The 26,993-nt window shown below is 37.4% G+C and overlaps 1 protein-coding gene across 1 annotated transcript in view; it reads right to left on the bottom strand.

Moving 5' to 3' along the window:
* Positions 1-26,993, bottom strand: part of cacna2d2a (calcium channel, voltage-dependent, alpha 2/delta subunit 2a) — a 223,473-nt gene that overhangs the window by 82,280 nt on the left and 114,200 nt on the right. The window contains 2 exon segments of the mRNA XM_032550637.1: positions 442-486; positions 25,961-26,020. Coding sequence (XP_032406528.1) covers positions 442-486; positions 25,961-26,020 — 105 coding nt within the window.

The raw sequence follows: 26,993 nt of genomic DNA, 5'->3' as shown, positions 1-26,993 counted from the left end.
TTTGAATGGGATGACTGACATAAATAAGAGAAAAGCTATGCTGCTGTTGGACGTCGTTGCGCGATTTGTGTTTGAAGGAAGGCAATAGTTCAGGTTGACCGCTAACAACAGGCTCATCCATCGGACAAAAGAAACTCTGGAGATAAGGTCTGGGGGAGGACATCAGAATTCACAGACTCATGCATGTCGACCTGGCCGTGCTCACCATACAGCAGTGCCAACTCACTTATGCACACAGACAGCGCAGGATCCTACGACCTGAGAAGGAAGGGCATCAACACCGAGAAGGCCAGGGGAAGGGGCAGGAAGGGCTTGCAGGAAGGGGTGAAAGGGAACGGGAAGTGGATGAGTGGGATTTTGTGTGTCTGGAGGGGTCAAGGCAGGCAGACGGTGCGAGGAAACGGGGGGGCGGGGTTAGGGAGCAGTCCATACTGTACTCACATAGTCTGAATCCGCTTTCGAATCGTAGTATGAAATGGCATTCTCCTGTGCAGAAAAGAAAAGTAAGAAGAAAAGATGGTGAGAGAAGATATAGCTGTGCCTATATCAGTCCCGACCTGTGGTGGTGAGCAGGAGAGAGAGAAGGTCATGGTTATATTCAATCACACCGTTCAGCATGAGAATATAATCAGCATCACAGAACACAGGAGGAGTAGTGTGATGTAAAATGATAGTCATGACGAGGCAAGATGTACAAAACTTGTGTTCAGCACAAGTTTGAATCTCATAGTGTGAAGTCAGATGGTCTGAGATGAAGCCAGAAAAAGGACCCAGCAGCGCAGTACTGCATTTTTCTCAAATTAATATTGTTTTTTCTGTGTTCTTACAAACATCCCCATCCAGATTTTGGAAACCAGAAGGTGGTATAACATAAAAACCAATCACATAAATACATAAATACAGGGGAAGAACATTCTAAACATGGAAAATTTTAATGAAAAGATAAATTAGTGAATATTTATATCAATATGGAACCAAAACATAAAGAGTCTCGCATACAGTGGACCCCCGTGAATAATGTTCACGGATTCACCTATTTGCAGATTTTTCTGAGGAACATTACTTCAAATTATTTGTGGAAAATTTGGTTATTTGCGGATTCTTTTGTAGAGCAGATCTAAAAAATTTTTAAAGATTATGCAGCTTAGGAAGCTGAAATCCTTTGGCACAAAGCTAGTTAGCACACTATTGGCTAAGGTTTGCAAAGCAGCCAATCCAGGAGCGCTATATATTTTCATTGGAACTGATTGGCTGTATTCACAAAGGGAGATGCATTAACTAGCTTCTGTGATAGTACTAAGACAGATTCCAATATAGATATTAATGTTTATTAAGGTGAATTTGGTGTTTGAACTACTAAAATAGGTTTTAGTGGGGGTTTCAAGAACTTCAGCAAGGGGTTAGGGTTCGCAGTGAATACAAAATATTCAAAATATTAGCATTAAACAAAGACCTGCAATTTTTTTGAGTGTTTGGATAAAGTGCTTTTCTATTTCTTTGTCTAGATTTTAAGTCTGTTCTCAACCTTAAAACCTGGATGAAGTCCCCTTATTGAAAATGTCCTCCGAATTAAAAGATTTTCACTTTTCAGAAAATATCACCCTATAATGGGCAAAATTCGTACCAATCTTGAACGGCGGTCAGCAACCTCACAAAATCATTCAAGGGTTGCAAATGACCTTGGAAGAAGTTTTAAACAAATTTAAATTAACCACATATTTTAAGCCAAGTCAAATGTTGCACAAAATCATGTTTGAAACAAATAAATATTGTTTTGTAGAATCTTTTAGCAGCCAGTCAAATTTTCTCTAACTAGCCACAAGGGGGTCGTTTCTGTTGTTTCTAACACATAAAGCAAATGTGGGTGTGGAGAAAAAAGTCAGCTATCATTTTATGCTTTCAAGCTTTCTTTTCCATTTACATAACTACATTATAAAAAAAAGCTTTGTAAAATCTTCACTTTGGAAAAATTGCTTTTTTTCACCTACAAATTAGTTTGCAATTAAATGAAAGAATCAAGCAGAGAAAAAAAGACTTCTTTGAAAAGCATCAGTGTTGGTGTGGACAGGACCTTTTCCTCTACTTTTTCTCCTCTGTGGGAGTTTTATCACCCTCTGCTGTTAGTGTGGAGTTGTGGTAAACAGCTCCCAAGCAGAGAGCAGAAATACACGTAAAAAAACATTAATAGGAGTGAAAATTTATACCACTCCATTTAACTGTTTCGTTCCACTTAACCACTTGAGTTTTTAGCTGCCAGATTCAGATTTTTACACACAAGCTTTCAGACTTTATCCACCCTCGTTTTCAGCAGGTTGGCTACGCAGTCGTCCTCGTTTCCCTCTCAGCTGGAGTCCTTATCGGCTCCCAGGTAGGCGTGAGGGTTGGCAGTGTTTGGCAAGCAACATCCACCGTGTGGTCTGCCTCATTATGATGAGTAGAGACTGGCTGAGGATGCGTTCTCAAGGGCAACGCTGTGACTGATGCGCCCTCACTGGCAGAGCTGCGGTCGCAGTCTGGTGAGGGACGCCGGCTGACAGAACTGTGGTTTCATGTTTTATACGCTTTCTATTTATTTCTATCTTAGCATTAGAGGAAAGACAGGGGTGATAACCTTTTTGCTTTTTCACACATGCATTCTCTTCATTTTAGGTTAAAATTAATTACCTAGGGTTAGCTTTATATTCCTTGGCACTTAATTCAAAATTTCACACTGTAAAAAAGGACACTCATTGGAAAGACTGATACGTTATCATGTTTGGTTTAATACGCTGTAGGAGTCAAGTAATCAAGCCCAGATCAGGTACTGCATTTTGTCTATTATGGAGGAGAAAACATGCAAATGTTACCTATTAAGAAAATAAAATCTACTTTGATTTATTTAAGAATATTTTAATTTGATATTGTATCGCAAAATATTCTAACAAAATAATTAAATGTACCTTGAAAAACTATCAATACCCATGTAAGATTTTCACATTTTGTCATACAAGTTCAATCTGCAGTATACAGCTCTGGAAAATATTAAGTTAAGTTTTTCCAGAGGTGTATATTACTGGGATTTTACATCGTAGTAGTAGTGCATACATGTAGAGTAAGAGGGAAATGATACATGGTTTGTGAAATGTGACACAAATAAATATATGAAAAGTGCAGAGTACATATTTATTTGTGCCCTTCCACTCATTTACCTCTGGATAAATTCAATATAAGATGATGGAAAGAGGTTCAGGAAAACATCTCTAAACCTACAAGAGGAGATACAGAGAAATGCCTTAGATCAGAGCATATCCATGCATTTGAATGACCTACACCCAATCTAAACACCTAAAATGAGACCAGAATGAGAAATGAGCTTTCACAGATATTCTGCATCCAGTTTGACTGATACAATTATTTGAAAGGGAGAATGAGCAAACATTTTGGTCTGTAAATATGCCAGATGAGTTACTGATGACAAATGCTTGCCATCATTTTCAAATTACTTGCAAAATAAGTTAAATATCATGTATCATTTTCCTTCCACTTCATAGTTATGCTTTACTTTATGCTGATTAAACACATGAAATCCCAAATAAATATACCTGCAATTTGTGGATGTAATCTGAGAAAATGTGAAAAACTTTGAGTCATTAATACTTTTCCAACACACTGCACTACATAGTATAAACTTGTTCCAAAATAACAGACTTGAATTATACTGATAATTAATCAGACTGCAACCAGAACTCAGTACAGCAAAATTTAATACGCTTCCTACGATAATTTTTCTCTTGACAATTAATCAAAATACTTTCTCCTTAATTTAGATTGTTGAAATGAACAAAATTAACAATATACTGGTTGGTATGAGGGTAAAATATTTTAAATTGAACATTTTTGGGATTTTTTTGTGATAATCACCAACAATTAACAGAAAAACCAATAGTATTTGAAGACTTAAACGAACATCACTGCTGTTATTGTCCATGAAAACTATGTTTATGTTCAATTTCCTTCTTTTATCTCCTGCTAATCTTTGTTAAGTGTTTAGTTTAAGAGTCCTTCCCCTTTTTCCCTAATTGAAGACCCCAGCACTTAAAAACGTAGCACTTAAATTTAAGAGCAAGGAATGAAATAGGATTCAGACACACCCTAATCAATTACAAACATCATATTCAAAGAATTACTATTTTACTTTTCTAAATTTCTCTGGGTTGCTCTCAGGATACGCCCCCTGAAGACATCACTGCTACGGTCAAGCACAGGTCAGCCAAGAAAGTGCAGTACCAAAAGAGTTGGAAAAAGGGAAAAGGTATGATCAAACTGAAACTGACACCAACACAGGGTGCTGATTGTGTTCAAGTAGGAACAAGAAGAGAAAGAAAAAAATTCTCTGACACACATCCTCAACCTGCCAGCAGCTCCATCTTCCCTCCAGCTCTGAAACGGATCAGGAGTGAAGATGGAAGGAAATGAGAAGAGTGGAGGGATCGGAGCGGATCAGTCAGGGAGCAAACTGGCTAAGTTGGAGGTTAGGTTTAGGTCGGGCTGATATGAGGGGATGGACTGAGAGAAGGGAGATGTATGGTGGTCGAGTGTGTAGAATGAAACAAAAAAAGACTGCCTGGGCTAAAAATAGCCGATGCCTTTGGAGAAAGAGTAGAGGAGAAAAACAGTGAAAGAGGGAGGGGAGACGGGGTGTCAGTGTCTGCCAGCAGGATGGATCCAAAGCCCAGTCCTGCTCAGACTGGTCTGTCATTTCTAAGGCATTCACTCTTACAGCTGCTGCATTACAAGTCCTAATTCAGGGCAGCTTTCTGTAGAGAAATGCCTGGTTCTCCACATCCAGAGCACAACATGAACAAACAGATACAAGACAGTGACTGTGTTTCCATGACAAATCTTTGTTTATATTCTGCTGATTTCGAAAAGATATAAGTTTCGTAATAAGTAGTTCTCATGTGACGTCACACGTCCATGAGCAGCCATCTTGGCAGGCAGGTTGCTATGACAACAATGAACAAGCCACAAGCTTAGAACTAGCTCTTGCCTTGTTCTTAACTTATAAACAATACAATAAGTACATTATAAGTATTACTCAGTCACAGATATTTATACCAATGTAAATATCAGTAATGTTTACTGTAGTTATTACTGCAGAACTAGCTAAAATTAGTTTAGCTAATGTAGCTTTTATCTGCAAGCAAAGACGAACATGGAGCCTACATGTATGTTACTACGTGTACTTCCTTTGCGAGTCACAACCTTGTTATCCACATGAAGAGATTGTACGTCCTTTACTAAGTTATTGAAACATTTATTGTATCCATCCCTGGACTTCAAGCTGTGAAGCTTCTCCATAGTGTACACGCTGTTCATGTTCACTAGGTAGTGAACTATATTTTAGTAGGAGATCGGAGGCAGCTTGTCCACTTTGTCTGACTTATTTTTCTTCTCCATCTCATACGGGGTCAGTCTGTTCATGTATATTTCTCTAGCACATTGGTCAACAGTGTCTACATATTTTCTTTTTGTTGGTCTCAAACCCATGAGTCCGGTATGCATTGCACAAGTGTTTGCCTATTAAGATGGTGCAGATCAGACTTGTGGGAACAATGTATTGCTGTGTTTACATTAAATAAAAAATAAAATCAAAGTCAAAATCAAAATCATAAGATATATCCGTATATCTCATATAGCTGACATTGTCTTATCAGTCGATATAGATAATTATTGATTCTTTTTTGTGTTTTAAAAATCTGAAATACTGCCAAACTGGTGGCATGACCTTTCATGTTTAATCCAGTTTTCACTCCACGCCGTGAAAACTGCTGCTTAAGCTGCTGCTGCGCAAGTTACCCAACATGTAGTTGCTAGGTAACCATGAGTTACTCAACAGGTTGTTGCTAGGTAACCAAAGAGTGAGTGAGTTGATTCCACCCACCTAAAGTTTGTTTTTCCACTGCCAACTTTAGACTTTAAAATTAAATAACATAATATTGTCTTTATGCTGTTTCACTGTAAAGAACTGTACTATAATAAACTAGAAGCTACTAAACTGTATTACCAAAAACAATGCACTCACTGCCTGCTTCTAAACAGACCATCTGACACCCATGACCTAGATACCTAACCTATTCTGATAAAAGCAACTAAGCTGTTATAGTCCAGAAAGGCAGCATACATCAAGACAATATTGGACTAGATAAAGCCATATTTTAATCCAAATATTCCACAACGGCACACAGCAGTTCTTTCCCTAGCAGCCCTGGGTAATTTGTAGTTACTCATGAATGCAATCTGAGCACACATGCACAGATGAGACGGCTCAATGCTTGTGTTTCCAAAGCCACCATGACCCTGAGTCATGACCAGGGTCAGCGGAGCCATCTGCTGCAGCTGGTCACAGGTCTCTTTGGGTACGGATTTAGGTTAAACACACATCTGATTCCACATAAGCGCAGCAATTATCCTACACTGATCTCCTTACCCTTTATGCACATGAAATGTATGTTGTTTACATGCAATGAAAATTGCATAAGGTATTGATTTAACTTCTAAATTCATTTGCACACATATAGATTGGGCATGGGCTCAGTGTTGAACGTAGGAGAAATTCCCACCAACACAAAGTGCTATCAGTAAATTAAATCTATGACTCAGAGTGAACCAACAAATACAAAAAGGGAGACAAACACTGAGGTCAGGTGATGATCTCCTGCCCCTCCCCTGCATCAATCTCCTCCGCTCATCTTCTACACCCCCTATCCTCTCCTCACTCTTATCTCACTCTGCTTCCTTTCCTCTCATTTTGCTTCATCACTCCTCCACCTCTTCCTCCTTCTCTCCTTCTCCTTCCTGCCATGTCTTATCTTCATCTCTCTCCTCCCATCTCTGTTTCTCCAACCAGGCTCCTCGCACCAATTTCAGACTTCGGTAAAAGCAGCAGCGTGTAGGTTAGATGTCTAGCGTTGCTATAGAAACCGCCTCTCTGCTCCAGATTACAATGTGACTTTGTCACTGCTGAAAATGTCTGCTCACTTGAACATCTGAGCGGATACGTGTTCTCCTGTCTTTCACTTTGTTTTTCACTCAGTTTCAACATGAGATTGATTTTAAAAAACATCAGACGGGAACATAAAATATCCATCACCTTAAAGTTGAGGTATGTAACATTTATAAAAAATATGTTTTTTTTCCCCCATTTTTATTAAAACTGTCACCGTGAAAGTATGAGACAGATAAATTGTGAAAAGATTGATCTCTTTCACCTCCTACCTGAGCTACTGCTGCTGTCTGAAGAATCACACTGGCTCCCAGTCAAAAACAACCAATCAGAGCCAGGAGGACGCTCTTAGCGCTGTCAATCAACCTCATGTACGCCGATTAATGTGCTAATTTTGAAAAACAATTTATTGTTACAGAAAACATTTGCCTAGGGTCATCAGTGGCTATGCTAACTAGCATTAGCATTCGTAGCGGGCTATGTTGTGGTGATACAGCTTAGCAAAAAGGAAGAGGGAGTTGGTGAGCATGAGAGTGATTGACAGCACTAAGACCCTCCTCCTGGCTCTGATTGGTTGTTTCTGTCTAAGTGATGCATTTCTGCAGGAAGCACTGGGAGCACTGGGTGAAGACACAAGTACTTTATTTTTTCACAGATTATCTGTCTGATATTATACTCTCACAACATAACAATAATTTTAACAAAAATGTAAAAAAAAAAACAAAATTCTTTAAGGTCACATCCTTTAACACCTAAAATTTCAATATGTGCAATTTGTTCCATTAATGATTTGTTTGAGCAGGGCGACAACAGTGACTGAAAAATGGCCGAACATGGAGACGGCTGTCATGTTCACGCGATGAGTGAGTACAGTCGCTAGGAGTAAACCTTTTGAATCTGAATTCCCCCGATGTGCAAGTGGAGACAGGTTGACATTTGAGTGTGTGACAAGCGCTCCATCATGGGCGAGGACAGATTACAGTCATATTCATATCTCCTCTGGACACCTGCTAATGATTTTATAATTACAGAAGACACTCTCTGCCTCTGCTGTGCCCTGGGGTGTCCACACAAGCGTGAAGTAAAAAAGCCAAACACACGCAAACGGCACACCCTCTCCCAGATAGTCTAGCAATCATTCCTTCCACCAGTTTCCCTAATGGAAGCTGACATTATATCAAACACAATAAAGGATTTCATTTACTGCTCTTCATTAACCCGCACGCATCGGCCCCGAAAGGTAAACACCCCACCTCCACCCCAACACACACCCGCGCACCCCCCCACGCACACACACACGCACACACACAACTCAGCTGGTGTGGAAATTCAGCAAGAAAATCTTAACATTAGTTTGTAAACACCCCCCCACGCACACACACACGCACACACACAACTCAGCTGGTGTGGAAATTCAGCAAGAAAATCTTAACATTAGTTTGTAAAGTTTTCAGTTTGGATGCATTAAGAATGGCGGGTCAGCGAGTAACAATGCTGTCCAGCTCCTGTGTTTGAGTCCTGGCCTTGATTGTTTTTTTCATGTTCTCCCTCTGAATGTGTGGCTTTTTTCTGGGTACTCTGACTTCATTCCACAGTCCAAAAACATGACTATGAGGCGAGTTGGTCTCTAAAAATGATCTAAATTGCCTTAGGTACGAGTGTGTGTGCATGCTTGTCTGATGTGTTGGGGTGCTATGGGCTCCAATTTGACCTTGTAAGGTCAGACACTGAAAATATTTACCTTTTTCCAATCAGTGAATGCACCATTTTGGAGGTTGAGGGACCAAAACTCCTTGGTGAGGGTACAGATTATAAAAAAACTCATAGTTGACTCTATTAGGACCCAAAAAATAAAGTTAAAGTAAGAACAGAGATTTAAGAAGAAACTTTTTTACATTTTCTACATACCTAGACAAGCGATTGATTGACTGAAGGAAGGTTTTTAACCATATGGTCTTAATAGACCATATGGTTAAAAACAAAACCATACATGGAAAAACTAAAAGAAATAACTAAAAATACATTTAAAAATAAATAAATAAAAAGAGTGGGTGCAAGAAAGAGTGATTCTGACAGCAGATAACAGGAAGGTCAGCACCATAAACATTTGTCTAAATACTTAATGACTGCATACAACAACAAAATAAATTATAAAGTGGTTTTATTTAAAACTTCTTACAATAATTGAGAATGTGGGATCATCTTAAATCAGTGTTGAAAAATTTGATCACAAATTCTGATTGTTGCATCTCTGCTTCTTTCTCTACTCTCTCACTTCTCATTACTGCTGCCTTTTTAGACCCCAGAGAACCTTACCTGCCAATATTAAGTGGTTAAAAGTACAAAAAAATGAAATTACTTAGTTTAAGCAACAGATTAAGCCCACCAGTATAACCTATACCCCTCAAACAACACTTCTATTGCTCACACACCAAACTTACACCTTACAATTTGCATTATTTTTACTAGGTAATGACTGACATCTAATTTCTTCTGGAACACAAGGGCATTGTCACTAAAAGGACAGTTGTCAAAAAAAGAAAAAGGAAAATCACATGAACGCCATCAAAAACTAATTTGCTCAGCTCATTTCCTTTAGTTTATGTGGCCCAGAGGTTTTTCCCAGTGTGAAAAGGTGAACTTGTGATTTTTAAATGGCTGTAAATTAATCATAGACATGTGAAAAATGTCAGAGATCTAAAAGCCCTTTAACTGCTTTGATCTTGAATTGGGGAGGTCATCTGTGAATAAGATATGAAACCTTTTATGTTTTCAAGAAACATCAAATCTAGAAAAGGTGCAGGTGCTTAATTACAAAATATGCCGTTTTCCTGTTTTACTCTAACGGGAAGGAAAAGACACTAGTGAGGTTTAGTCGGTGTGCGAGCTTTAAAAACACCTTTGTACATTTTGTACTTCATTTGTTGGTTGCCCCAAAATCAGTCTGCCCAGGAGAGAAGTGACTGGACAACAACAACACATCCTTTGTGAAGGATGCACAACAATTTTGTGCAGGACTGCTACTGAATTTGAATTTCTTTTGTCTTTTGTTTTTCATGCTCCAGGCTCTTTGTGATGAAATCCACTGTGATCGTCTCCCTTTGTATCAAACATTCAGCCAATCGCTACACACTGTGTGTATAAAGAAAGAAATTAGATGCAGCTCCAAGTGTTAAAGTGTTGTTTCACTTGATTCTTGGAGATTTATGTTTATAAAGATAATGTATCTGTAAATATCGCAGTACTTAAAGGGCCAGATGTAAAATGCTCTAAAACCAGAATGCACCTGTTGAGTAACCAGACTGAAGTCTGTTTTTCTTCTCTTTTTTTTTTCCTGGTACTTGAATGTGCCTTTGTGAAGTGGCCAATCTGCACCAGCAATAAACACTTCTTCTATGTGAAAGAGAGTGAAGAAGTATCATTTCCAGATGACTTCATGTGTTTTTCACAAAGAAATGTGCTATTTATGTTATAACGATGTTTTACAAAGAAAAAGATTCCCTCATGATGCAGGGTGGATGGCGTGGGAGATAGAGCACCGCATAAAACGGTCTGGCTAGTAAACAGTGCAAAAACACAAAATATTACCAAGTATTTTTGGTCTAATCTCTACAAAACTGAATTAATAAATAACTTTTCAGCAAGAAATAGGAGCTTAAGTCAATAAATCCTTAATATGGACAAAAATTACTAGTTCCATTGGAAGATTATTTCTCATATAACAAAACATTTTTCCATGTTATAATAAGTGAAATAATTTACCAATGGAATAAATATTACAGAAATATTGACTCAAATGAAGCTCATATTTCTTGCTGAAAAGTTAGTTTTGTCTTATTTTAAGTGTACTAAGATATTTGCTCTAGAAACTAAAGCAAAAATACTCAGTAGGATTTTGTGTTTTTGCAATGAAAAAAGCATATTTTAACATAAATATTTTTCTGTTTGGATTTAACTTGTGGTTTTAAAAGCACAAAAACAAAAGTAAACCAAACCAATATAATTTTTTGTGCCTCATAAACACCAAACCTCTAAACACTAAATGAAATGTGTTTAAATGGAGGTGGGGAGTTACTGTTGCACAGACAGAATCCCACTTTAATTCTCTTATCTCTTCTTATTGCATCTTATTGCATTGAATGACAATTGGCAATTTGGATGCTGGCCTCAAAACTATGTGGCCAAGGTGTTTGAGTTAGAATGCTTTTAAGAAAATGTGTTGTCTCACAAAAATGCCTGCCCATAATGTGAAGTCAATAAATAAAACCTTTCTATAAAATTAAAACTGTTGGCCTGCAGGAGGAGAAAGCCAAAAAGGGAGAAAGCGACTGAGCTTAAGTGAGACGCAGATAAAGGAGTGCATGACAGCGGCCTTGGGCGCGGCTGAATCCCTCTTCTTCTGTTTTCTCGTTGGCATGCCCCACATCTCCAGGCTCTTAAGCGATTAGGGAGCTGCGGAGACCGTGCCGTCCAAGCATAGCTCCATGCAGATGTTCATTTTTATGCCAATAAACAAACGTGCCCCCAGATTAAAGCTCCAATCCACAGTGCAAATTCAGCAGAGTGAATGGCATTCTCCATACTTGTGTCATCAGTGTCCTGGCCCCTCTTCAGACAGAGCCTCATGGCCCGTTCCAACTGCACACTCACTTGAATGACTTGCACAGGGATGGGCAAGACAAATACGATTGAATAAAGAAGTGAAAACAAAATGAAAATAAATGCTCAATTTTAATAAATGTGGCTGAAAATGCTGTAGTTATATCTCATGCCCCCAATTTTACCCATCAATCTGCAATTTCCAGCCTTTTAACATCTCTTTGTAAACATCCTGCAGGTCTCATTATTACTTTCCCCTCCTCTTTTCCGTTTCTGCTGTGCTGTCTCTCTCTTCCTGAGCCTGACACTTCCCCTTGGTAAAAGCAGCTAAATCACTCTGTGAATATTCCAATCCCTGAGATAAGAAAAGGAGGCTTTGTCCTGCTGCACTCTGGGTAATGCTGTTCTCCATTGTTGGATGACAGGGCTCCATAGAGAAGCAGGTTTTAATTTTGATAGCATCTCCACCCTGCATGGACACAATGCCAGATAAAACCCCTATCCAGCGTGACACACACATGCCAGCATCCCCCAAACAAGCCCCAATCTGTGCAACACAGGAGAAAGGTGGTGTAGCACACAAGATAAACCGGTCACAGCAAAATGAACACTATCACATGACCCCAGAGCAAATGCAATTATTGCCCTCGCCTAACATTTTACATCTATAGCCACGCTGACAATTTATGCACAATCTGAACCTCCACATCCAATCCCACCGCAGCCTTTGTATGACACGGATGCACCAACGTTTCTGAGTGAAAAACGATGCCAGGTTCTACTTTTGCAGATAGGCTGAATGCCAATTTTCGTTTCTCTCAGATTTTTTAAGCCACATTACCTCAGCTAGTCCTGAAAAGTCAACCGCCCCGTCCCATCCCCTACCCGCTGACCGAGTGCCCAATCAACAATCAGCACTGGCCAAAGGAAACCTGTAATTTTCGACCCTGTAATCATTTCTATCAGATGCTTTGCTGTCCTTCACAATGATTTGAAAATTTAAATGACAATGGCCACTTTGCTTTAACATATCTGCAGGCAGCCACGAAGGACAGCAGGGATGCAATACGGCACGAGAAAAACTCCATCCGCAGCCTAACAAGCATCTGACCACTCAGAAAGGTAAAACAAAGCTCCACTGAGACGACACATCCTCAAAATGACACAGTTAATGCAGCCTGGAGGGAAAAAACCTTTAGAAGTTACACAGATTAGAGCGCGTCACAAAAGTATTCACATCCTTCAACCATTTTTTACACTGTCTCTTTAATAAGCATTCAAAGAACTAAAAAAAAATTACTGATGTCAGATGAAACAACAGTTAAAGCAGCATTATGCTGAGGGGATGCTTTATTTTCAGTAGGAGTAAGCAAGTTGGTCAGAATTGATTGGAGTTAATTTGAGCTTAAAATGAAGTAAAACTCGGAGAAAACCTTTTAGAGACAGCAAAATCCTTAAGACTGGGGTATAGCTTCACCTTTCAAAAGGATAGCAACCTTAAACATACAAGCAGAGAAAACATTTTAATTTAATTCAAGGCAGGTAAATTACAGCAAAATTGTACTCAAGTAAAAGGAGCACTACTTCAACATATTTTTACTCAAGCAAAAAGTAAGTAAAAAGAAATTACTGAAGTAGAGTAAAAACGTATTTGGTAAAAAGTCTAATGAAGTGCTGAGAAACTGATCATTTAATATTTAAAAATCATCAGACGAATCAAAGTATAAAGTTAAGTGGAAAGTTTGGTATTTTAAGGTAAAAATGACAATAATTCATATAGGCAACAAAAATAACAAAAACAGGCAAAAGAAAATGCATTCAAATCAGCTTTTTTCAGTATAAAAACGTACGAAACTTTAACAGAAACTGCAGGTGTGTGTCTGTGTCTGGTGAATTTTTGGCTAAAACATGTTTGTTCTTCATTCAGTGGGAAGAGAAACCAGACATTTTACTCAAGTAAGAGTAGAAATACTTCACAATTAAATTACTCAAGTAAAAGTAATAAGTACAGTGAAGAAAAATATTTTTAAAAATATACATTTTTAAAAAGTTACTCAAGTAGTGTAATTGACTAAATGTAATTAGTTACTACCCACCTCTGAATTGAATTCTTTTGCCCCTGCTGCTACAAAATAAAATTTGTGTAAAGCGGAAAAGAAAAAAAAAAAAAATCAAGAACAAAAATACTAAATAAAATAATCTGTCACGAAAGCTAATGGAATTAAATATAAATGTAGTTTACAACAGAATGAATCATCTAATTGCTACAAAGAGGAAAAAACTTAATTCTAAATGACTGAAAAATGAAAAATTATAAAAAATATAAAGCAAATAGGAGCTAAAAAACATTAAATTGCTTTTAATGTTCCAGTGGTGCCCATCTGTTATAGATGCTCTACCTTTTTATGCTATTCTCTATGGATGTACTGCATAAAAACATTCAGAAGAATTGCTCAAATCGGCTTATTTTCCATTTATAACCATCAACATTTGTTATTTGGCTCTATAAGAGCCCAAAAGATGAGTGTGGCTACATGTGTAGTTGCAGACTCTTGGTATAGTCAACGTTCAGATGTATGGTTCTACAAGGTTTTGAGTTGTAAGGCTCAACAAACACGCATGCCACACTTTTTAGATTTTTATCATGCGTCCTTTTCCTCTGACATGCCACTATACACTGAGAAAAATCCCAATAAAATCCATACAAATTTGAAGTTTTAACTTAACAAAATGTAAAAAAGGTCATTGAAATTAAATAACACATACAGTCACATTTAATAAATGAGAATATTAATTCCTATGAGGCTCATTTGTTGGATTAAAAGTTTTGGGTTTTTTTTAAAACAGACTTTTAAGCAGGTATTAAATATATTTTACTTTGAGCTCACATTTCTGGATTAAAATGTTTTTTTTTACTCATCTGATGTAATATTCTTAAATGTCATGTTTTTTTATTAGCTATATACAGAAAATATCATTTGTGTAATTTATCCATATAATGTGTTTCACTGAGTGCAATGAATTTCAGAAATAAATTAACCTATAGACAATATTCTCATTTAATTAATGGATCTATAGCAATGAAAACAGATATGTGTCTTGAATTTTGTTGCAGAAACTTAAAAATGTTCCCTCTGTAGCCAAAGTGAGATATTTGTCATATTTGTCAGGCTGTCAGTGGAGGCAGCAGACATTTACAGCCAAGAGCATAAACAGAAACATATGTGATTCAGGTCTCGTTTGTGACCCATGCATCAACTATCTTTCTCATCTATCTTTTTCTCACCTTTTTTTCCTCACTATAAAAAGACCAAAATGGTTTAAAAACTTCCCTCTGGCCAGAAATTATTCTGATAATCCCTAAGTATTGAAATCTGTCTCACATTCTGTAATGCTAACTCAGAATCCGAAAACGTTTTTCACCGAAGAAAGTTATCACCAGTCCATATTTCATTTTTTCATGAGTCTGCCCCGAATGGACGGCACAAATAGAATCAGGTTTACCCTTTAAAATGACATTTCATGGGTTTTGACCGTGTGGTGAAATGTGAAAATCAGGGTCTGCAACATGGCTCGCTGGATTCCTCTCACTATCGATTCCCATCTTCTGTGAGGCAGGGCATCGATCGGAGGGATTTAGACATGGGGGCCGCTTTCTAAACATTCCCTCCTGGCAGGCGGCTGCATCCCAGCTGGCCCGACTCCGCCTGACAGAAAGCTTTACCGCCACACCTGAGCTTTTTTTTTTTATTTGCACACATTTTCCATCTCAGCTTTTTTCATTAGCTGTTTTCTTATTTTAGAGCAGTGTAGACTGTGTTCACACTGCAGGATGAAGTGACCCAATTCCCATTTTTTGTCAAATCTGATTTTATTAGAATTCTATTTTATTTTTTTCAATATCCAAATATATGTGACTTGCATGTGTTCTCCAGTGTGAAGTCCAAACGACCAGAAAGTGTCCCGCATGCGCAGTAGAGGGCGCAATAACACATGGAGAGCGTGCTCAGTGTTTTGCCAACAGCCATAAATAAGAAGAAGAAGTGCTCAGTGTTTACAGAAGCATGCTAACGGAGGAGCATATTTTACAATTTTAAAGTTGTTGTCTGATAGCAGCCAGTATATTAACAACTTAATCCTCATTACTGTCCGCCATGGTTGTTGTTTTTATTCCACTTATGCGTATCAAGACGCAGAATAGTGACGTTTGTCGAGTATCAGTGACGTTAAGGTAGGATGAATGTGACCTGAACGTTAGGTCACATTTGAATTGGTTACGTATCGGATATCCAAGTGGCCTGGGCCACATTTTAAAAAAAAGTCCTCAGGCTACATTCACACTGCAACCTGAAGTGACACAATTCCAATTATTTAGCCATAATGCGACCTATATCTGATCTTTTCATGACATTCTGAACAGCACAGGTCGGATTTTTTTCAAATGCAACCCAGGCCACTTGGATATCCGATACGCATCCGATCTTTTCAAATGTGACCTGAATTTGAACGGCCAGATCACATTCAACAGACCTGAACATCATTGTTACTTGACAAACATCACTACTCTGCAAGCGGGAATAAAAACAACAATCACGGCGGACCGTAATGAGGGTTAAGTTGTTTACGTGCTGCTCCAGTCGGACAACATCTTCAAATTCGTAAGATACGCTCCACCATTAGCATTCACATTTGCTTCCGCAAACACCGAGCACGCTCTCTATGTGTGACATTATTGCGCCCTCTACTGCGCATGCGGGACACTTTCAGGTCGTTTGCAGTTCACACTGGAGATCACATACAAGTCGCATATATTTGGAAGTGTAAAAGACTATGCTAAAAAATCTGATTTCACCAAAAAGTCAGACTTGGTTACTTCAGGCTGCAGTTTGAATGTAGTCTTAGATTCAATATCTTTCTCAATGTACCTGCAGTTTTTGTTGAGAAGAAATATTTGAGACAAAATTGAAACATAAAAGGCAGGGGAAAAGACACAGAGAAGCAGCAGCAGGAGGAAAAAGAAGGAAAAAATTTAAGTAGGCCATTTCAACACTGTCAAGCACCACTTAAACAAATTACAGAAGCTTACAATCAAGATACAGAAATTACAAAACCATTGGGTCACCACAGCAACCAAAAGTCTAATCAAAGCTGTGATCAGTGCAGTAGCTGATGGAATGAGAAGAGGAGGAGATGATGAAGACGAGAGGAAGGCTGCAGTCAAAATGGACCTCTATGCCGTAAATTGGGTTGAGGAAAAAAAATCAACTAAGTAAGCTCAACCAAAGAGTGTAAATAGAAGAAAGTGATGAAAGAAATGAGTGAGACGTAATCTCAACAAATAACTAAAAAATAATCCTGCAGATGCAAGTTTTCTTAATTTTTTGCAACCTTAAAAAAATATTTCAAGCTGTAGTTCAGTCACACTTCTCCTCAATACTGTAAAAAAATATATCTTTATCAAGAATAAGATAATTCACTGCTCTACATGTGTTGTAGTTTTACTGAGATGCCACAGTGGCTTGATGCATGTTGGTAAAACCTAAAAACTGTTGGAATGAAACTCAGTCAAGCTCCATTCATTTAAATCTAATTATCAAATAAAAACAACACAGTCATGTTCCTATTCAAATGCAGTTGCATTAAAACAATTTTTAAAAATGTATACCAGTGTACGTTTTCAAGCGGGTTTGTTTTGTTTTATGGCTAAAAGAATAATTTACAGACAAACGCGACTAAAGTTGGCCAGTTGCTCAACAGTTTAACTGACAGCGAGCGATGTGACGCGGTCGGGAAACGTTTTACGATGACAAAAGACGAAATTAAAGTGCAAAGAGAGTGGAGACATAAAAACAAAACCATGCGTGAGTGTTGTGACATCTCTTCATTTCTGTCTATTTTACCAGAATCTGAATCTGTCCGACGCAGCCCTCATGAGATTAATGTATTCTGTGGATAATGGAGCTGGCAGCCTTGAGGGCTACGCTGAGAGTTGCCACAATGATTCTCAGTCATTTCCTCTGAAGGACCAATTTACGTAAAATAGGGGCATTATAAAAGGAGTCAAACTTGGACAAAGTGAACAAAACCCTTGCAACTTTCACTCGCAACTCTTCAGGTCATGCTACACCTCTTAAAGGGAATTCATTGTGAGTTCAAAGCAGGTCATATTAAAGTTTCTATTGAAATTGAATTATCTCAGAGGTTTTGCAGAATACCATTTTCAGAACTGCCAACATAACTTTACAGGCTAAAAATGTGAACTACTGGTTTTATTTTACAGCACTGTAAAACATTTGAAGGTGGTTTAGCTTGAAAATGTAAGTTCACCTGCTGCCGTTAAAATGCAATTTAACAAGAAAATTGTTTTGGTTTTAACTCAGAAATTAAAGTTCATGAAGTTGATTTAACAACAAGAGACAAGTTGTCTAAACATTGTTTTTAAGTTCATTAATCTTGAATTGTGAGTTTTGCTGCAATTTAAACCAAACCATTATTTCACAATATGCAACAAAAAACTTCCCTCATTTAGTTAAAAAGCTACATTTCTCTATTATTTTACTCACAATATCGAGTTAAAATAACTACTTTACTTTAGAATAATTTAAATTCTTGTTTCAAATTGATTGAACAAAATTTCTGATCTGATAATGAATTTTATTAAACATCACAATAAATTCTGCTACAAAAACATTTAGTGTGAACAGGACATTATCCACAAGCTTTAAAATAAACATTTGTTTTAATAACAAATAGACTCAGATCAATGTAACACATTTCCATGTCAGGTTACAAAAACAAGCCGCTAAGCATTCTGGGAAATAGTTCCCACTCCTGTCTTTTTCTTCAGTTTTTTTTAAGTGCTAACATAAAAACTCTTGGAGGTTTGACAAGATTAATAAGAAGTTAACACAACTTACTACTGTAAGTTTATCTTTCACAAACTCACATTTAGGTTCAAAACTAAAACTCACTAAATTTACTTGACTTAAAGAGTAGAAGATAGTAGACACAACTAAATCCAATGTTTTACAGTGAGGTGGCTCAGAGGCTGGATGCAGCTGAACATGCATGTGTACAGAGGCAAAGCGTGAATATTACTCCTATGTATAAAAGTGGGTGGCTGAGTGGAGATGAAGGGAGAAACAGAGGAAAGAAAGGAAAGAAAAAGAGGAGACTGTGTTGTCCTATGATGAAAGGCTTGATTGATTAGAGAGTGATGATTGCAGTAAATGGCCTGGAAGATGGCTCCATCTCTGTTTCCCGTTTCCCCCTCGTCTCTTCCACCTTCTTCCCCCACCGCTTTCTCTCTCCCTCTCCTGGTTTCATCATGGCAGCCCATCAGCAGAGTGCCCCTCTCTCTCTCCTAATGGCACAGCTATTAGCACTAATGCATTTCCCAACGTACAGCAGCTGCCACATCACAATCTGAATGAAAGGACATGTCTTCCTCCAATCTCCACAATCTCCGTCCCGTCTTTCATCCAATCTCGTCTACCGGTTCCGAGGTGCCACGCTTCATGTCAACGCCTCTTCATCTATGTCAAAGCAGTCATCTTCAGAGCCGCGGTGTGACGGAGGGGAAGAGCGGCTGATGATAATGTAGCAGATAATATATTGTTGATCATGTCATCAGTCTTAAAGTGATGATGATGACCAGAGACGATGTTTCATTTCGTGAATTCAACCTTCGGTTTGCTCAAAGTTGTTATCTTAGTGACTCTAGGAAACACCGTCTAACACTATTTGTACATGTGTCAAGATTCTCAACAGGCTTCATTAAGCGTTAAACAACTGGAAGTCAGAGGCAGCTCACAAATGACAGCTCCAAGCCCACAATCTGTGATTTTAAAGCTTTCTAAGAGAGCACATAAACAAACAGCAACAAACTATCAGTGTTCAAGCTGACATGTGTTTGCATTTGCATTCTGGGGATTTTTTTCCTTTTACTTGTAGCAGATAAATTCAGTTTTCAGTTGTTTTTGGATACTAAGGGACATGCATGCATACAAATCCAGAGCATGTGCTTGACTACTATTTTAGCAGGAGGATAAGTAAATACCAAGGTGTTCAAAAGTTACAGCTTGAAACGGCAAGAAAGAAAAAAAATAAGATACAGAGACAAAGGGTGCACCGATTGCAGTTTTCTGGCCAGTCATCAATTAAGATCAATAAAAAGCCTGACCTGCTGATAGTAATTTTGGCCGATGCGTTTTTTTTTTTTTGTCTGAAATGTTGCTAGATATAGCAGGAAAGTGGGGTGACTATTAATTGCAAACATGCAGGCATGACCTGATGGGTCGGTCTATCAGTCAAAACTTTCTCACAGCAGAGCAAAAACGGACAGTGGTTAATTTTTAGACCTTTGCAGAGTTTGATAAGATCAGTGGATAAGATCGACTTCACATTCAAGTATCGGCTGATCACTGATCTCCAAAAATTAAGTAAATTAAGATAAATTTTTCAATGCACCCCTAAACAAAAACGACGCCAAGGAATGCTCCAGATTGAGCAGAGTTTTCTGCAGCTGTTGCAGACTGTGTCACATTTTTCCAGAGGTTGCAGAAACCCAAACTGCAGTCACACCATGTCTTCCCTAGTTGTATATGGCGGTGTTTTAAAAAGCACATGCTACAAGGTAATAAGCATGAGGAAACGGAACGGGTTTTGTGGACAATCCTGCATGTGCTTCACTTTGAATAGTGTGTGTACATGAGGAGCAAAGCTGTGTCTTCTGCTGGGTTGTGACATTACTTTCACTTGAGTATTTGAAGTTTCCCAACAAGTTAATCTTCTGAACGTGTCGTCAGAGCTGGAAAGTGGCTTATAAGAGCATGATACTTTAGGCTGTTTCCACACTAAATTATTCACATTCTTTAATGCTACTGTAATGTTCATCTATTTATTTTTGCTTACATTACACTGTTATGTGCTTCAGGTGTTCACTGTGTCTTTACTTTAAGTGAAATGTTAAATATCTCCATCATACACACAGATGTTACAACATTAAATGTTTATGTGATACAATATATTCTATGTTAAAAAAGGAATTAAAAAATGGAAGTTGTCGGTCAGCCCTAGCTTTCAACTTTTATCATTTTTTATTAATTTTTTATGGTTTTAATGAAGATTGACTTTCAATAATTGTACAAAGAGCCATTAGCATCTACAGCTGAAAATGATGAATACAAGAACAAATACAAAACAAATCCTTCTCTAGCCCAAAAATAAATTTTACATCCAGTAATTTACGTCTTTAATGTTTTATGTTGTATTTTTTTCTTCATTCACACATTTCCAATGTAAACATTTTCAGATGTGTGTAAAAACTGTTAGAAGGAGTTTCACTGATAGACAGTGACATTTTATCCTGAATTGGCAAACACCCAGTTAATCACATCAGCCAGAGAAACGCATACTGGCTTTCAGACAAAAAATATTTTAAAAGGATTTCATCCTTTAAAAAGGTATTTTTAAGATCTGTTAAAGGAACCAGACCAAAAATTATCTAAAAGCATAAAAACTAGTTGGATCTGGATGCCCCTCACCAAGGTCTCATCATTTTTTGTCTCCCATCTTTTGTGAACAAAAGGACAGAATAATGTGATATTTGGCTCCAAGCCTCAACTTTCTCTTTTATTCCAATGAGGATTGCAAAACAGCAATGAAAATCACTCTGCCACCTTAGTGACTCTGCTGCCAGCGCCATTTTCAGGAGCCGCAGAAGGACGGACACCTGACCTTGACAAATCATCAGCTAGCTGACACTGAAATGTCTATTTCACACACCATTTCATTCCAAAGGATTTAAAACCCTGAACGACCATCGCAACAGTTGTTACAGTCAACATTTTGCCATCCGTAATGTCCAGCCGGTCAGACGCCGGCTCCGCTGTTAGTCCAGGAAGAAAAGAAGGAGCAGACCTTCCCATCGTTACCAGAACAGCTGCCATGGCAGCCGCCAGGAGGACCGGGCGCGTCGCTGTTGTCGCTGGTTTGGTGAGGGAAGCAGCTGGGCGGGCCTGGTGTTAAAGAACCCATCACTGAACACAGTGGATCTCAAAAGTGCGCACACCTGTCAACAGGTTAAATTTGAGCCTCTCCATCACAAGACCGAACAATTTTGTCTATGGAGGTAAACCTGGAAAGACTATGTGAAACCTAAAGGATCTGATTTCATTTTCAGAGTCCAAACTTGATGAAACCACCCTGGTAATCCACTTTAAATATACCTTAGATAGTTTTGGTTGGTGTATTTTTGATTTATTTGTTTAGCTTGTTTTTTTTTTACATTTCTAACTATTTCAGTTTTTCTTCTTTTACATTCTATTTTTTATTCCCATCATCAAAATCTTTCTCGGCGAAGTGGAGTTGTAACTTAGTTTTGTTTCCATAAGGTAATGATCTAACTTGTCTTACTTCTCCCAAATGTTAAAGTTGACTTTTTAATGTTTATGCATATTTGGGTTGTAACTAGTTAAATTTACTCAATTACATTTACTTGAGTATTTCTAGGAGTATTTTTACTATGCTGTACTTTTTATTTTTACTTGAGTAGTTTTATTATGAAGTATCATTACTCTTAGTTGAATAACATTTCTGAAAAGTGTGGCATGCATATGTGTCCATCTCAAAATGTTGTAGAAACATATGACACATCTGAACTTTGACTATACTATATATTAAGTTTTTGGGCTCTTACAGAACCAAATAAGAAACATTTTTAATTATAACAGTAAATGATGTGATTCTAGCAGATCTTCTGGATGTTTTTATGCAGTACATCCAGAGAGTATCTACAACAGCAAATTAATGTTTTTTTTTAGCTTGATGTACTTCATATTTTTAAATGAACTGCATATTTTCGTAGTTTTTCATACTGAAAAGAACTCATTAATTGTTTTTTTGCATTGTAAGTCAGACGATTCAGTTTGCTGTAAAATTAAACTATATTTTTTATTTCATTCCATTAACTTTCATTACATATTATTTGATTTACTATTTTTGTTTATAATTTCTATTTATTTATTTTTGTTGCTTTATACAACATTTTATTTTGTAGCAGCAGAAAGAAATAAGAAATAAATTCAGAGTTGGGTAGTAACTAATTATATTTAGTCAATTACTTTTACTTGTGTAACTTTTTAAAATATATATTTTTAGGAGTAATTTACTACAATATACTTTTTATTTTTACTTGAGTAATTTCATTATGAAGTATTTCTACTCTCACTTTAGTACATTTTTTGGTTTCTCTTCCCACTGAATAAAGAACAAACATGTTTTAGCCAAAAATTCACCAGAAACCTGCAGTTTCTGTCAATGTTTCATAAGTTTTTATTGAAAGAAACTGATTTGGAAATAGTTTATTATGCCAGATTTTGCTAGTTTTTCTTATTTATATGATATATTATCATTTTGGGCTTTAAAATACCAAAATTTCCACTTAACCTAATATTTTAGTCCATCTGATCATGTAATTTTTAACTATCAGATGATAGTTAAAAAAGTAAAATCATTGATAATTTGACTTTTTAATAAATACTTTTGTACCCTTACTTGAGTAACTTGTTGGATGGCCACATTTTACTTTTACTTGAGTAAAACTATGCTGAAGTTGGGCTACTCTTGCTTACAATACAATTTTTGGGTTCTCTGTCCACCTCTGGTCATAGGTTACGCTCTAAAAACAGACACACACACACGCCCACCCCCGCCCACACACATCAACTCTACCCAAAAAAACCTCGTCTCTCATGCATCAACACCTTTTCTTTTCATTTGACAGACTGCTCCACCCGCTAGTTTAAGATGCAACGCGTTTCTCCTAATATGCCCAAAGAGCACGAAGCCCTAATCTAATTAGAGTGTCAGTCAGCAGAGTGTTCAGCCAAAGAGAAATTAGGAAAGCACAAAATCTACAAACAGGAAAAAAAAAAATCATCTAGCAGGGATGTAGCATATCTAACCGCCCCACCAGATTCTCCCCTCCCCACCCACCACCACCACCACCTTCTTTTTGTGATATTTTTTTAATGGGCTCACTCTTGCCCCCGCTGAGATTCATTACCTGGCCTAATTATAAAGGCAAATGAAATCAACTCAATACATTATTAATAGAGAAGCACCATTGGGATTCATTTGCAGCATTTGCAACATTATGGTATATTCCAACTGTTTTCATGCCTGATTTAGCACACACACCGATAAGAATGAGGTACGTGAATAAGGTGGAAGTGAAGAGAGCGAGGATGACTACAAAGCTGGACTGGACAGAAAGAGTTTTGAGCAGAAGAGGGGGGAAAAAGGATGGAGCGAAGAAAGGTTTTAGAGGAGAAGGAGGAGGAGGGGGTAGGGATTAAAGAGAGAGCTGGTTTTTCCACTTGAGGGGCTATTGATGCTATATTGGATGCAGCTACTTATGAACAGGTGTGCTATGTGTGGAGGACTGTGACCCAGGCACCACTTCCTGCATGGCTACACATCCGATTGAGGCGCATTGGAGCCGGACAGAGAGAAAGCCAGAGAGAGAGAGAGGCAGGCATCAACCCCCTCGGGCCTAAGATGAAGGGACAGCCGTGCCGCATCCTCCCTCCTTCAAACCAGTAGGGTGAAAGCGAGGAGTGCAGCCCAGCCACCGCAAGACTACAGCTTCAGAGTGTAAGCAACCATGAATAAAAACGGACTTTGCAGAGAAGTAGGGCTTATAATTATTCGCTCTGAATCAGTTAAAGCCTTTTTTCAAATATCCCCCAGGAGGTATCAGGTTAAAAATCCATTTGTGGGAAGTGTAGCATGACAGTGAGCTCGTCTCCCTGGAGACAGACGATATGACAACAGGGGAAGTGTATAAATATCTATTTTACATATTTATATAAAACATATAGACATGTGAAAAAGGAAGGTTGTCGTGTTCAGCTGCTATGTGTCTCTGTCTCTGCGACATGTAAAGAAAAGTAAATGTTCTTTAAACTGGACGAGCAGATTTTATAATCTGAATTTCAGTCGTTTATTAACCAAATATTCTCCAGTATTCTCCTTGAAAAAGGACACTGAAGAGCTCAGATCATTTACTGCTTGAGCAAAACCAACTTAACTGTAATTAGTTTAAATCTGAAGACAATTTAGTTCATTTGAAAACTTTTGTTTATTCCACAATACATGGCATCAATTCTTTAAAAAAAAAAGCCTTTCTTAGTTTTATTAAACCTAAATTCAATAGAAACCTTTTAAAAAACTGAACCGTTTCAATGTTTTGATCTAGTTTTATGTATGAATCGAAGAGTAAATGTACTTAAGGTACAGTTGGCACATTTAGGTTTAAATTAATCTTTTTAATTCAATTAATGATTTGGAGTCTCAACTTGAATCTAATTGAGAATCTGTGAAGGGAGTAAAAATTAGGGTGATGATAAAGAGGCCTCCTAACCTCAAAGACTTTGAGCTGATCACCAAGGATAAATGGACAAAACACCAAATGACTTGTGCCAAAATCTAGTTTGCATTTGTAAGAAAGGTTTATTGTTGAAATACCAATAAAAAATGTCCATGGACTAAAGAGAAAAGTGAACATATATGCAGTTTTTTAAAATAAAATGTAGATAAAAATGTATAAATTGCTGAAAACCGAGCCTCCTTTTACATTCTCTTATTATCTTCTGAGAAACACCTGCCTCATCTCCTATCAAATACAAAGTTTTAATAAGTGTTCACTTCCTCCTACTCCTTTTCAAACAAAAAATAAGTGGTAAACTTGGTTATGTGTGCAGATGTTTTCTCCGTCCTACTGTCTGCTGTCCTTTTGTTTTTACAAAGCTGTTTGAAATAAATAAATCAATAAAATAACTCAAGCCTCTTGGCTGAATGATCTAAATCTACATCTGCCACCAGTATGAATAATTTTGGTTTTAACAGGAAATGTAGGTGTGAATGTTATGTTGGCATTTAAATGTTTATAAATTGAACAGTCAGTGAAGCACAGCAGCATACACATCACAGTATTTCATTTTACCTTTTCTAGATTGAAAGTATGCACCCTATTGCTTTAAAGGTCAACTGCAAGAAATGCAAAGTTCAACACATTGAAAAAACGAAGCTCTACCACACGGTCTGATAATGAAAAGGGCCATAAAAATACCAACGTTAAAAGTGAACAGTTTTACTGAGTGTGAGTAAACACAGAGCTTGTTTTTGCACTAATTATCCTTGTGATGCTGACCACATTGTCATTTAGCGCTAACAAGTTGGAAACTGATAGACTGAAGAGGAGGTTGGTGGGAACGGGCTGGAGGTGGGAAGTTATGTTTGTTTATAAGTAAAACAGAGAGGAGAAAAAAAAGACCCTGGGAAAGACGAAGACAAGCTGGAAGTCTACTTTACCGTCACGCCGTCTTTCCACACATGCTCCTTCTGCAGCTGCTCGGCCTCTCGGACCAGTTTCTGGAAGAAAACACAAAAAAAGTAAACATCAGAAATCTGCAGGATATGGATTTAGAGACAGGATTGGGGACCAAATAAGCAATAATGATCCAGGAGAACATTTTTGAAGTCAACACATTATTTTAGCCGCATTACAATTGTTTATTTTTATCCTATTTGTGACATTTACAGTTTTGCTCTTTGCAATTAATTTTATTTTGTTTGTAACTGTGGATAACGCAAATTATTAAATACTTTCTTTCATGCTTACTAGCACAAAAACTGTGATTTGTAACAATAAAAAAAGATTTGTAAGTGCAAATGTATAGAAAAAAAAATAAAGAATACAATTTTAAACGTTTATTGTATAGCCTTTTATAGCCAATGCTATAAAAAGTGTAGACTACATTTTTCTACAAGTAGTAATCCAATTAAAATAGTGCCAAACAATGCTTCAATGCCTTAGTTCTGCAAACCTCTGTTATCAGGTTATATTGAGATAAAATGTTCAAATACTTTGTATTTTTCTTGTACTTTTGCTGTGTGTTTTTATCATAACATTATAGCAATATGTTATAACATAAAGAAATGAGTTGAGGGAAAATTCACTTCATATTTGTGTCTTTTACTAAGAAAGAGCTCCATGTTATCCTGGAATATAAACATGATGCAATACAAAAGCACTTTTCTTAATGCATTCAAAGAAAGGAGGTGTGTTGATCTTCATAAGTCAGGAGCACCTAAACTTACACGTTGCAGAGCAATAATTAAATTGTTTAATGTGATTAACAAAGCTGGATGAGGATGAGAAGAATGGCAGCTGATGTGAAAAACTCTCCAACACTCGCTGTTAAAGAACTGCAGCACAGAGTGACATTTTCAGGTAATTTAGTCGACCATTAGATGATGTCAATAGCACACACCAACCTACTGATATGAAGGAAAAAGGTTTTTCTGTCCTACCTTCACAAATGTGGAGTTAGTGAAGAACCGC

The sequence above is a fragment of the Xiphophorus hellerii genome, chromosome 20 (assembly GCF_003331165.1).
Source record: "Xiphophorus hellerii strain 12219 chromosome 20, Xiphophorus_hellerii-4.1, whole genome shotgun sequence".
NCBI lineage: Eukaryota > Metazoa > Chordata > Actinopteri > Cyprinodontiformes > Poeciliidae > Xiphophorus > Xiphophorus hellerii.
Note: the sequence above shows the minus strand (reverse complement) of the source record. Positions and strands in the feature narration are given on the sequence as shown.